Below are 13,986 nucleotides of genomic sequence, written 5' to 3'. Positions count from 1 at the left end.
TTTAAGAAAAAAAGTAGGTAACTTTGTATAGGTAAGAGGCAAAGAATGACTGCGTTCAATAAATCAATTCTCACATAAGAAAGGATCCTGCCCAAAATATTTTTTTTCTCTCAGGAAAAAAATACTAAAACTGTAAATTAAAAGAGCCTGGTTTTCTGTGTTTAAAATTTTTTAATTGATTAATTTATTTTTAATTCGTTAATGTCACCACATATTTGACCCCTTTTACCTCATCTACCTCCCCTTCCCCCCATTCATTAATAATACTGTTTACAATATATTATCAAGGTAATTCTGAAAACAAACCAAAACAAAACAAAGATTATAACAGCCATCTACAACTTGAGTTAAGTTGTACTCTGTATTTGTTTCCTAGTATGCTAGAAGGTGTTCCCTTACAGTTGAGAGGACAGGGACTTGGAGGAAGCAATGTGTCAGGTGGCAGCTGATCCCTGCCCCCACTCCTCCTCCACTGGCACCTGGAGTCCTACAGTTTAACAAGTGCCCACAAACTGCCCTGAGACTAGAATAAGCTCATAAGGGCAGGAATTTTTGTCTATTTTGTTCGTTGTTTACTGATGTATCTTCGATACCTAGAACAATGCTTAGCACATGGTAGACACACAAATATTTAATGAATGAATTAATAAACAGTTATAAAGACCTAAAAACTGGCAGTATCAACAAGAAATAGAAAAATGGGCAAATAATATGACCAGATGCTCAAAGAGAAGGAAATATCAATGGATCTTAAACATGAAAAGACATTCAACCTCAGAAATAATAAAATAATTTTAACTTAAAAATAAAATAACATTTTTTAACCTAAATTTTTACCAAATTAACAATGATATTAAAATGTATTAACGCACTTTATAGGTGAGGCTTTGGCAAAACCTGTATGTGGTATGCACATACATGGCTAGTGAGAATATAAATAGGAGAGCCTCTTTACGAGAAATTTGGCACTATATATTAAAATTACAAATGCACAGACCCTTGGCTCAGCAATTCTTCTGGGAATTTATCGCACAGATATACTTGCACACATGTGAAGTGACTCATGGTAAGGTTATTCACTGCATCAATGTTTACAATAGCAAAACTATGGGAACAACTGAGTACCCACCGATAGGGGAGTGGTTAATAAGTTGGGGTACATAGACACTGTGCATTATTTGCAACTGTAGAAAAAAATGAGAAATATCCAATATACACCACTAAATGAAATAAGTAACAGAACAATATGAATAGTGTGTTTATTTGGGGGTAGAAAGAAAATAAAAATATATTTGTATTTGCTGATTTCTACATAAACAAACTGGAAAAATACAAAGAAAGTGGATAAAACGGTTTCTTTGAGGGAGGGTGGGTCGTAGGCATGTGGAGAACAGGGTAACCGCAAGACTGGGTATATTATGCACTTTTTAAATTATTGAAACATGTAAATATACTACTAGTCAAATAATTATATTTTAAAAAATCAGGAGGCTGCACTACCAAAGCAAAAGAGAGGCACTGTTATGCAAATTAATGATGTAAATAAATAGGCTTTTAGAGAGAATACATGAATTACTTAAAGCGATATTTATTTTTAAATGAATATGCTTGTTATAAAAACATTCACCTAACATTAAAGCTAATCCCCTAAGGACTGCCTCAAAGTATTTAAAAGCAGTAACATGATGCCTGTCTGAAAATACTTAAGAAGTCAGATTTCCTACTAACTTCTCAGATTGGCCCAAGTCCCACTTAGTTCAAATGATGCTTTCTGTTTATACTAAATTCTGTGACAAATTTCACAGTCTATGAATATTGTGGTGTGAGGTGTTAAGGTATGAAGAATGCATTAAATCTTCATATGTGTAATCTTTCTTTCCCTATCAGAAAACTAAGGAAAATTTTCAAAATCAATTTGTTTAAATAACTTAAGAGAACGCTTCCAATAAAAAAAAAGCCCTCTGATATTAAAAGAACCAAACCTTGCAGCCGTATAACTTGACCATTAAAAAATGGGTCTTACCTTACTTCAGCTGGTGGACTTGGGGAATAGGGATTTGCAGAACAAGCTAGAATTCTAATGACCGCTCCAGGATGATAAGTTTCCAAAACATGAACAGCTGTAGGGTACACCTGTTGTTCAAAAGTAAGTTCCACATAGTCTTGGCTCTGAAAATTAGGCGGTGTTCTCTTGAATGGCAAAGAAGCACTAGGACACTGATCCCACCATGTTCCATAAGTTCGAAACACAGCTGTCTGAGTGAAGTCACCAGAACTTGGGAATACATTTGGTACACCTGTTAAATTCCACATGGTATAGGACATACTGTTCTCACTTCCATAATGGGAACTGAAATCCACTACTTCTTTGGCATACTGGACCACCTCTGCATTCAGAGGGGAAGTCTGGCTGTTTGATTCTACAGTTCTATGGCTGTTCATCATTTCTCCTCTTGCAGCTGTCCTGGCTCGGCGCCGAAGGCATATATAATAAAACATAGTCAGAATTGTTAACATGGGGAAGACTGGTGACATCTAGATGTGAATTATGAAGCTTCAAAAGGTCAGATGTCCTCAGTAAGACGCATGAACTCTTTGAAGGATGTTCTAAAAAATGAATGGCTTGGTGAAAGAAAATAATTTAAATAAGCAGGAAAAAATGCATAAATAAGGTAATAAACAGGCTTTTTATCCAATGTCATTTCCCAGAAGGAAAGTGAAAAAACAAAATTCACTGTAAATGTGAATCTCTGACATAACCTATCTAATGTATTTTTAAGAAACCTAAATATTAAAAATGTATACAATATGAAAAGCAAAACTAATATTATAAGGCATAGAAGATGTGACACAAAAGCCCTATTTAATACAAAATTATAATTATCCTTCAAGAAATATTGTCTTTGAACTTATAAAATTAAAAATTATTTAAAATATATGGTGAACCACTAAAATATTGCTATAAATTCAAAATAATCTTAGGCATTTTATAATTCACTTTTTAACAAATGATTCCCTATTGTTAATTATTACTCATGTCCAAACATGCTAAGTACAGATTTCACATTATGGGAATACAGTTTTCTGGAGCTGACAGTTAATCCAGACCAACTAAATTAACTGCCTTACACATCACAGATCACCAGACAGTGTTTAATTTATAACTCTTAGCATTATTTGTTAGAGCAATCCACGGCTGGCTGGCATCTGGTTTGTTGCCAGCCACTCTTAGAAATCACTCACCCCAGACAGAATGGTCACAGGATACACACAGGAAATGCAGAAGTTGGCACTCATCCATGTGGCCTGAAAATTGCATGCTGATTTCAGTTATAAATTTTGAAATGTGACATTCTTTTACCTATAAGACAAGAGTTTTAGAAAATATTTTTATTTCCAATTTAGAAAGTCAAATATCCCAAAAAGATTTATCATAGATAAACAGCTAATTATTAGACAGAGAACTCTCAAATTGGACAGGCTACATTTTTCTGAATTGGTGGACAATTATGAAAAACTAATAAATTTTTTAAATTTATGACAGAATGTATAAAAATATAATAATGAACTCTTTCTATATAGAGGTTATAAATGCATAGCTTATGAGTCAAATTATGTCAGCAGAGATATTTTACCGGAACTAAATAATCTTTTTTAAAATTTGGACTAGTTTGCAACTTTTAACAATCATGAGAACCCCAGTTAGAAGAGGCCTGAGCTCTCTTGGTAGCTCCCATTGTTTCCAGCCAGCTCTACCAGTTTACAACCCAGGCCTGACTCCTGCCTACAACAGGTAGGTAACTGCTTGTCTACACAAAGAAATCAAACATACTTATTTTTGTACCTGTAAAATCTTGAGTTTAACTTCTCCTAAGAAGGGGAATTTACCAACTTTTCTTTAGTAGAGCACTGCTCTAGCCTCTCAAAACTTTAGCACTAAGATTATAAAACATTTTATTTATAAAACACGTAAGGCGGCTTATTCTCTGGTACCTGCTGGTACCATCCTTTTATCAGATATATACCCTAGCTCCACAAGGGTATACATTAGGAATAAATTTTTTGAAGGAAAGATCTAGCCAAAGATCATCATTTCTCACAGCACTCAGCACACAGGAGGCACAAAATGTTTGACATATTGACAGAAGGTGATGAGCAAACAAAAAAAAAATTATAAAAGTCTAAAACTTAAAATTACATCACAGCATCCCTTTGTCTCCCGGCCAGATCCAAATATACTGAAATGCTTGACATAATATAACAAATAAAACAGTAAATAAATGGCTGAGCTTGAAACAAGTGGAGGGAAATCCATGGTTATGAGACACAAAGAGGAAAATCAAAGAGCAGAGAGCAGGAGCTGAAGCTATTACAACTCGTGGAACCACTTATAGGCCTTAATGGTTTTAAGGAGAATTCCTAACACCCATGCAGAAAGGTTATTTCAAACCACAGGTCACATCTGGAAGTATCTTCTAAAGCCAAAGCTCAGGAAAAATAACCCCATCCATGAAAACGGGGATATGAAAACTTAGCTCAGTGGCCAGGAAACCCAAAGGGACATGTCAACAACTCAGGCAAGGGGGAAAAAGTCACCAGAGTAAAATCAGAACCCTATTAGGCATGAATCATGCACAGACTGTGGGCCTGAATTCATACTACCTTCATGGGTTAGAATTCATACTCCAACCTCAAGCTAAAAAATTTAAAAAGAAAAAGTAGTCCTAAATTGGTAAAACTTGGGACCTGTTAGGGGCAGATGGCAAACCTCTTTGCAGGTATGCTCCCACAATGCAGGACAGATTAAACCCTTTCTTAAGATTCATCACAGTAAATATTCACAGACCACAAGAGAAAATGAACCACGATGAGGGACAGTCAGCAGGGAGACTCACTAAATGGAAGAACTTGCATTCCAAGAACAATAAATAAAGAACAATCTGAACAAGACTTTTTCTGGAAAAGAATAACAAAGCATGAATTAAAATAAATAAGGTGTTTCTGCAGCACATGTTCTTAGTCCTGATGCAACGTGAATCAACAAATCAAATTCACCTCAGGACATTAACACCAAGGGCTGAAGTACAGGTTATGTCATAATGTGGAAAAAAGTACTTATCTAGTATATCACTTGCTTATTCAAACATTTTACCTACCACAAGTATAAATCTGTCAGATTAAAAAAAAATGTTTTACAACTGCATACATCTCAAATCTTTAACACCAAAATTTGAAATGATACAGCTCTTTCTTTTACCATATATACTTTATTTCAAAATAGGCCTCCAGGTAAATTAAAAAGGATAATTTTCCAAAGAAGTTACTTAGTCGCTCTCTTAAAAGAATGAAAATAAATTTAAACTATAAAAATGAGATTCAGGAAATAAATAACAATGACAAGTATATAATTCAATTGACAGATCAGATAATTTGGAAGACTGTGGATGTTTTATTCCTGGAAATCTTCAAGAAAAGGACAGAATACCATCTGCCAAGGTGGATGGATGAATTTGACTATATAATCTTTGGACATCATTTCTCACACCACAGTCTATATTTTGCTTCAGCTAAGCTTCCTTCACTTTCTTTATAAAACTGCATTTATCAGAAAGTAAAAGTTTTATAAAACCAAAGAAACATCTCCAAAATAAGATATCATCATTCATGTGAATGTTAACCATCATTCTTGGCAAAAAGACTGAGACAAATTGTGAAAATCAAATTCTGTTTGACATACCAAACCACAAACTTTATGACTGTTTCCCAGCTAGCTTTTACAACTGTAGATTACGGGATAACATCAAAAGCAGCAAGATTGTCATATGGGCAATATCATTTTTAGGCTGTGTTAAAGTTAAATAAAATTCTGCATTGAAGCAACATATATAGAGTTATAAACTGTAAACATACATATCATATGTTCAAAGTTCTTCAGTGTATAAGAAAAACATAATGGATGCTTTATTTTTCCAATTATAAAAAATAATAATCTTTAGTTAATTTTTTGTGAGATAAAGCTAAAAATGACAAAAAAAAATCTGAAAGGAAAAGCCGTGTATAGTACACTGAAAAGGCAAATATATTTATTCTTTTAACAGCAATACTATTCAGAAAAATGGAATGAAGTTAAAATCTGTTTTTGAAAATAAACAAGGCATAGAAATAAAAAAAGGAAATGTGCAAACCCATTGTTAACATCCTTCGTTGATTCTAAACTCCTTTCCAATAAACTAAGATGACACATAAAAGTGTTTTGGGGATGGGGAAGAACATACGGAAAAGAAAGAATTGCTAATTCTACTTTTCCCTGGGAAATGAAGCTGAAAAAGTGAATAGAACCATAGTTTCAGGACTCATGTGGGCAGAAACAACCAATACAAAGTCCGAACAGTCCACGTATACCTGGACTTTTGCCAAGGCATGGAGGTGATTTGTGATAACCAATGAATTTCCCAACGGTCAATAAAACAAATGCAAAAGACACAATAACTCTATTTTGTGAGGAGAGTGGGATTCAAAAACAAAATGATTTTTCCCACTTCATGCAAATAAATAAATATTAATCTGGTACACTAAATCTGTCCAAAAGGGTAATAAAATATGCCTTTTGGGAGACATTTTCTTTTCTAGTTCATTTAAAATGGTATATTAATTTTAAAGACTTACAACATATAAAAAATATTTTTTTCACTTAACAAAAATCAGAATTAGAAATAGGGTGATCTTCATTTTATTTGTTGTTAAGTCAGTCACATATCAATAATGATTACAAGGTGAGAAATTCTCTGCAACACACTGAACTTTTATACTAGCATAATCAAGGAATATAAAACAATAGCCATTTTAACTTGTATCATGAGACTTTCATATTCCTTGGGAAAAAAGTTGTTTTATAGGACATGATTTTATTATAATACAACTTTATTTTCAACTACCTTTCATATTATAAAATGTTTAACAAAGTTAAATAATATAATTACAGAGAAAGCAAAAATAGTGGAAAAGAGAAATTAAGAGGTATAGACAAGGGAGAACATATGTTTACTACTGAGATTTGAAGTGATATGGGGAGTCGATGAGGCGGAGAGAAGCAGGATGGCAGGAACTGCAGAGACGATGGCTTGTGCTTCGGTAGAGAAAATGGGAGGAAGGAAAAGGACTTCTCATGAAATAAACAAAAAGAATGAACTTGAGCCGGAGCCACGCAAAGGCCAGGTTCGTAGTGTGAAGAAAGAACCTGGAAAACAAGTTTAAAACTCAAAAGCGGATTCTCAACTTAAAGTCAAAACATACAGAAAAAGATAAAAAGGACAGGCAATAAAGCACAATCATATACTGAAGGCAAGTTATAATACAATACTTTCTGGCAAAATATCCCATGGAGAAATGTCAATGAAGTGAGATTAAAAAAGAGCATTCAGGCAGCTCTGCAGCATAGTACCAAAATGTAATAGAGTGTATCGTGTGGTAACAAATCAAGATAAAAACACCAAGCCTTAAATGTTATTCCTGTATCCTGCTTAAACTGATCAAGAGACAATATTTTGAGGAAAGGACTTTACTGCTAGAGTCTAGAAATCAAGATATAGAGGAATGGAGGAAATTATTAATCAGTAAGAGTGGAGTTATATTTGAATTTTTTACACAGCTAACACTCAAAACCAGCCCTTTCTAGGTTTCTACGGTACCACCTGCTTTTATATCTCTATTGCTCTCAGATAACTGCTTCTCAGTCTTCTCCTTGGGTGGTCTTCCTCCTCATTCTCAAATGTATAGAGGTACCAATAAAGGAAGGCTGTCTTTCTGATAAAATGATACACAAGAACGTTCCACCTACCTTGGCATCAGTCTCTTCCCTCTCTCTTCTACTTCCACATACCCACCACACGTGCTGTACACCTATCAGAACTGTGCCTGTGCTTTCACACCTAAGTATTTTCAAGTCTTCCACCGCAGCCGGGTTGCTCTGGAATGCCCTTGCTTTTCCTCTGCGTGCCACCCTCTTATTCATCCTGAAAAGCCAGGTTCAGTCCTTATTCACCACCTTTTTCTTTGCTCTTACACGTTGCATGTCATTTCCTATATGCTAATTTTCTACTCCAATACTCTATGAATTCTTCAAGTTCAGAGAATGTGTCTTAATTATAACTATACCCATAGGGCCTAGCACATGCCAATATATGCTCAATAAACATTTGGCAGAGTAGATGGCAGGAGAGAATTAAAAAAAACACACAGAAATGAAACCAGTGAATCTTAAAGATAAGGCACATATGGACCAAAAAAATGAAACAAAAAAAGTTCACATCTTGATACAAAGAAAAAGAAGGGAAAATGGATAATAAAAACTGAAACAAAATAGGTAAGAATCAAATGTATGACCTTCTTTGAAGCCATCCAATAAGGCAGAGTATACATATTGAAATTTTACTGTTCAAAGAGAATGTAAAAAAGTAGTAACTTCTGTTAGTACAAAAGCAGCCCTTGAATACATAAAAGACTTGACCCTGGCCACAAAGAAACTCACTGAAATTAAAGAAAGATTAATGAAAGAAACAATTGAGAAGTAAAAGAAAACTATTTTCTCAAATACAATGATTTTTTTTAACATTCCAAATCTATGTTAAGACTATACGGTGATTATGGGTAACTGGAAAAACTATGTATGGAAAATAAAAAGGTGATAACCTAAGAGCAAAAGGGAATAGACAGTTCAAGAAAGGCAATAATATAAGAGCAACTGTTCTGGTATTAGCTATGCTGGGGAGGAGCAAAAGCTAAGTATTAGCAAAAGCATTCTTTTTCTTCATCATAATTATTTATTAACATTCTAATGTACTATATTGAAAAAAATGTAACTAAGTAAGGAGACTTCTGGGATGGAATAATAGGACTTCATGTGCCTCTCTTTTCCTCTAAGTAAATTCTCCTCCAGTTAAAACATTTTTATTATGATTATGGTTTTTAATCAACAAGTCCCCAATATAAATAGGTAGAGTTCTTAATGAGGGAGAACACAGCCCCCTATCCAGCTTCAAAGCTTCCTGGAAATCTATGCAAACAAAGCAGAAGGCAGGGGAACCAAGAAGAAAGAAAAACTTAAAGGCCTAGGGAAAATCTTGAAAGCCAAAGAAGCAAACAATACCTCTATCTCCAGGAATCAAGGCAGGCCTCAAAAACAGAAAAAGTACTGGGACACACTGGGCTCTTCAAAACTTCTGCTGAGTTAATGAGTAAATGGCAAGAACTTACCAAGAAGTGTTAAGAAGTCAAACTAGGAATGAGCTTGTCAGAAAACAAGGGACAAGATTTAGACTTAAACTAGAAATTGATAATGATTAGTTCTGCAGAACTTTATAATAGTTCACTCTTCTCTTTCTTTCTAGACTTCACTAGCATATCTAAACTTATGAAATATTCCAGGGGAATTTTCAGAGCTGGCAGGGGTGTTAGTAATCTTTAGTAGTAAGAAAAAGGAATTAAGAAGTCAATTTTGGGTTGGTTGGTTTGTTTAAAGCAAAGCTATATAAGTGAATTGCGATTTTCTGATACAATGGATGGAGAAACTCTCTTCCTGCCCAAGGTACTATGTCGCCAAGTGACAATGAAGGCCATGTTTCTAATTACACTGATATGATAACATAAAATAACTTAGATACAAATGTCATTATGTTGTACTATGTATATTTTACCTTTTTTCTCTATTGTTTATTGATGGGTAAGGATAAACCATCTGAATGGAAAGAACTGTAAAATTAGAATATTTAGCAGATACACAATGTATATTTAACTAAAACCTTGAATATTAAAAATTAAGGTTATCTAGTTCAGGATAATTTTAATGGACTCACGAAAGAAGGAAAAAAATCTCTCTCTCAGCTATTAAAACTATAAAGTAAATGTGAATTTACTTTAGCCAAATACTAGCTATACATTTTTGTACATTAAAATAAACAGCATTTTACCTAGTAAAAATACATTGAATTTAGTTAGCCCTCAAAAAATCCAAGTACAGGTATATCATAGGTATATCACTGCTAGCCAATCAAACTAAAAGAGCAATTAACTAAAATGGCATAATACTGTTAAATTAACTTTGGGATATAATTTACATTAAAAAAAATATACTCCGTTTTAAGTGTACAGTTCAATGGCTTTTGACAAAGACATATATCAATGTAACCACCACCAGAACCAAGATATGGAATATTTCCATCAGGCCAAAAGGTTCCCTGGTATCCTCTCCCAATCACCCATCTACTCTCTGCGCCAAGTAAAAACCGATTTGCTTCCTGTCATTCTAAAGCAGACTGTCCGTTATTCTAAAGTTAGATATTCATGAAATACGTATGTATTCTTCTGTGTCTAGTTTATTTTGCTCAGCATATCTTTGAGATTTATCCCTGTTATATGTATCAGTCATTTGTTCCTTTTTATTGCTGAATCATATCATTATATGGACATACCCATTCACCCATTGATAGACATTTTGGTAGTTTCTAGTGCCAAAATGTTTCCAAAATGGCTGTAACATTTCACATTTCTACATCAATATAAATATATGAGAGATCTAGTTGTTCCACATCTACACCAATAGTTAATATTGTCAGTCTTCAGCCCTTCCAGTGGGTAAGTGATACCTTGTGATTTTAATTTGCACTTCTCAATTGACTAGTAATGATATGGAACATATTTTCACGTCCTTATTTGCCATTTGTATATGCTTTAGTGAAATTTCTATTTGCTCATTTTTAAAATCAGGTTCTTTTTGTTTTCTTCTTATTGACTTGTAAGAGAGTTCTTTAAACATTCTAAATATAATTTTTATCAGATAAACATTTTGCAAATATTTCTTTCAGTCTGTGTTTGCCTTTTCATTTGGTAACATATTTTAAAGAGAAAAGTTTTCCATTTTTATTGTTTGTCGTTTTTTTTCTTTTATGGCATATTTTGTGTTCCACAAACATTCTACTTAGGAGTAGTATCAAGCATAGTTTCAAAAGGGCAAACCCTGGGACAGATAGTATTTAATATCTTACATCAAGGAACAGTTCATTGCAGATTAATCAAATTTTAAGATGACATCAAATTAGATGCTGCAAACAATTCCAGTGGGAATGCAAAATTGTGATACAACGGTTCTATATTTTGGCTATGTGGTAGTCACAAAGTCTATATAAAAAATTGCAGAGAACTAACACAGGCAGGTGCATGTAAAACATGAAATTTGAGTATGGTCTGTAGATTGTATCAATGTCAATTTCCTGGGTGTAATACAGTGCTACAGTTATGTAAGATGTTACCATAGGAGGAAACTGGATAAAGTATACACAGGAAGTCTCTGTAATATTTCATATAATTGCATTTGAATCTATAATTATCTTTTTAAAAAATAGCTTATTAACAACGCAAAAATAAATACAGACAAACTTTCAAATGGGAAGGAGTGAAGACTGAAAGAAGAATAAAAGTCCAGCTGTATGCTGATGTTTATGAGAGGCAAATAAAGCAAAATGATGTCAAAAGACTGAAAATAAGCATATGGGCAATAAAGATCTCTGTGTATGCACAAAACTGACCGAGATGGCAATAGTAATATCAGACGATGTAGACTCTCAGGCAAAAATCATTAAACAAAGCAAAAAAGATATTTTATATTTTGTAAGATTAAAAACCACTAAGAACAAACAACTACACATATTGATATATAAGGATGAATTCAACAAAATTCATACTCACAGTAGGAAACTAACATAATTACCTGCTTGTCAGTTTTGAGAAATTAAGATATAAGGATATAGTATGTTATAATAGATGTGCCTAATCAAAACAGGGAAAGGACAGCTTAGCAAAAATGTTTTGAAAAAATGTCCAGACATTTAGAAAAGTAAACTTAGAATATTATCATAGCAACCACTTTAAAAACTCTAGATATGTAATACAAATGTCCAATAAGAGAATATGTACAGAGTATTTTATAATCTTGGGGCAGGAACTCAGAAGACATAAAGGAAGTGAATAGCAGAACTGACAACATATATGTTAAAGATTTTCATAGAGCAAAACTCCCAGAAACAGCATTTAAAGAAAAGACTATGAAAAAATACTAGCAAATATTGTACCAAGTCATTACTAGCCACTACATGTAAAGAGTTACTACAGGTCAATAAGAAAAAAAGGAACACTTACACAGAAAACTAAGCAAAGAATATAAACAAGTAACAAAAGAATGCAAATGGCTAACAAACATTTACAGATATGTAACTTCATCAACAAGCAAAGAAATGCAAAATTAAAACAGAAATAAAATACCATTTTTCACTCATAAAGTTATTAAAATGTAAAAGGTGATTATATCTGAGCAGTGACTGTTTTGAGACAATTTTTCACAGGTCTCTTACATTTCTGCAGGTCTTATAAGCAGGTGCACTGATAGTTTTTGTTCCAGACTATCTTTTCAGCGGTGTTTATACAGTAAACACTCTTGACAGATAAAAAGAGGTCTCCCTCTGGAGTAGGGGGCAGGTTTGTTTACTATCCAGCATAATAAAGTTAATGTCTCTCTCTATAGCAAAGATTAGGCAGGTTTACTTGCAACCTATTATGAAAGATTCTAGTTCCCTAAACTCAGGATTTCTCTCCTGGAATGCAATCTACTGTGTGTGCTAGAATCATCTGGCCCTCATCACATCACCCTGCGGAAAGTACAGGTCAAAGAAGCAACACAAGAAAATGATGATCCTCTGGCTACTGTTATTGCTGTGCTTTGTCTCTGACCCAGGAGCCTCGTGTCTTCTGCCAGTATCCATGAGACTGTTAGCTTGAGAGTAGGATAAAGTCTCAGCCTTGATAATTCCTGGCAATGATATGGCAGCAAGAGTATCCTTATAAATTGTACAAATTTACTCTAACAACCACCTTTTGAAAAGCAATATGGAACAGTCTATCACAATTTAAAACATACAGAGCCTTTGACCCAGCAATTCCACATCTAAGCATTTATGCTAAGAATATAAACGTACAAATATATACATACAAAATATCAGCATGGGATTGGTTAAATATTAAAAATTTGGGGTTATTCCTACAGTGAAATACCAAAAAGACTTTAAAAGGATAATGTTACACGTACTGACATAGAACGATTTTCATCAATTATTACTACCAGGAAGTTTTAGATAATTATATATAGAAAACTGCAATTTATAAAACAAATGTAGACGTATACATATGTACTTTTAATATCTGGAAGGAGAGAAAACAAACAATGATCTCTGGTGAACTGGGTCACTATGTAGGTGGGCACACGACACTTGTACTTTCTCCTTTGGCTACTCTGTATGTCTTAACTTTTTTTTTAACAAATGTATACATTTATTTTATGATCTAATAAAGTTTCTAAGTACCTATTATATAGCAACACTTGAAAATTCATTATATTTAAGATGTCCAGTTGGGATGACAAACTACAAACAGACACCAGGCTGTCTAAGGGATCACTTTTATACATATTTCTCCTTTAGAGCTGCTGAAACCACGTACATAGCATCCTGAGTCACAGCTGATCAGGAGACCTGCTACACTTGTCAATACACAATGCAAATCAAAAGACATGCAGATGTGGAACTGAGCAGCTTCTCCATATACAACTCTGAAGAGCAATTCTACATGAAGTGTTCTTAATTAGCAAGAGAAAGAATTTAATGGTTAATGACAGAAATGACCTTGAGAAGAGCAAGCTAAAAACTTCAAGAATAGGTAAGAAACTTTAACTTCAACTTACCCCACTAAATGTGTACATTCCAAAAATATTTAGTGATGTCTACAATATGCCAGGCATTGTTTAAATCCCTAGACATTAAAACACATTATAAACCTAGAGTAATAAGAGCAGCATAGTTATCACAAAGCCAGAGATCACTGAACAACAGTTCAGAAAAAGTCCCAAGAACATACAAGAATAGGGCCTAGGCTAAATACAGTATT

General features: G+C 33.7%; 1 protein-coding gene across 3 annotated transcripts in view; it reads right to left on the bottom strand.

The window, feature by feature from the left end:
• FBXL4 (F-box and leucine rich repeat protein 4) overlaps positions 1-13,986 on the bottom strand; it is a 73,931-nt gene that overhangs the window by 58,177 nt on the left and 1,768 nt on the right. For 2 of the 3 annotated variants that reach the window (XM_039852919.1, XM_039852917.1), the window contains exons 2-3: positions 3,244-3,361; positions 2,024-2,607 (exon numbers count right to left, since the gene is read on the bottom strand). In XM_039852919.1, coding sequence (XP_039708853.1) covers positions 2,024-2,535 — 512 coding nt within the window. In that variant the 5' untranslated portion in view covers positions 2,536-2,607; positions 3,244-3,361. Of the gene's footprint in view, positions 1-2,023; positions 2,623-3,243; positions 3,362-13,986 lie in introns of all 3 variants that reach the window. The other variant, XM_039852918.1, reaches the window with a different exon arrangement.

This window comes from Pteropus medius, unplaced genomic scaffold (genome assembly GCF_902729225.1).
Source record: "Pteropus medius unplaced genomic scaffold, Ma_sr-lr_union100, whole genome shotgun sequence".
Lineage (NCBI taxonomy): Eukaryota > Metazoa > Chordata > Mammalia > Chiroptera > Pteropodidae > Pteropus > Pteropus medius.
This window is presented reverse-complemented; position numbering and strand designations above follow the sequence as displayed.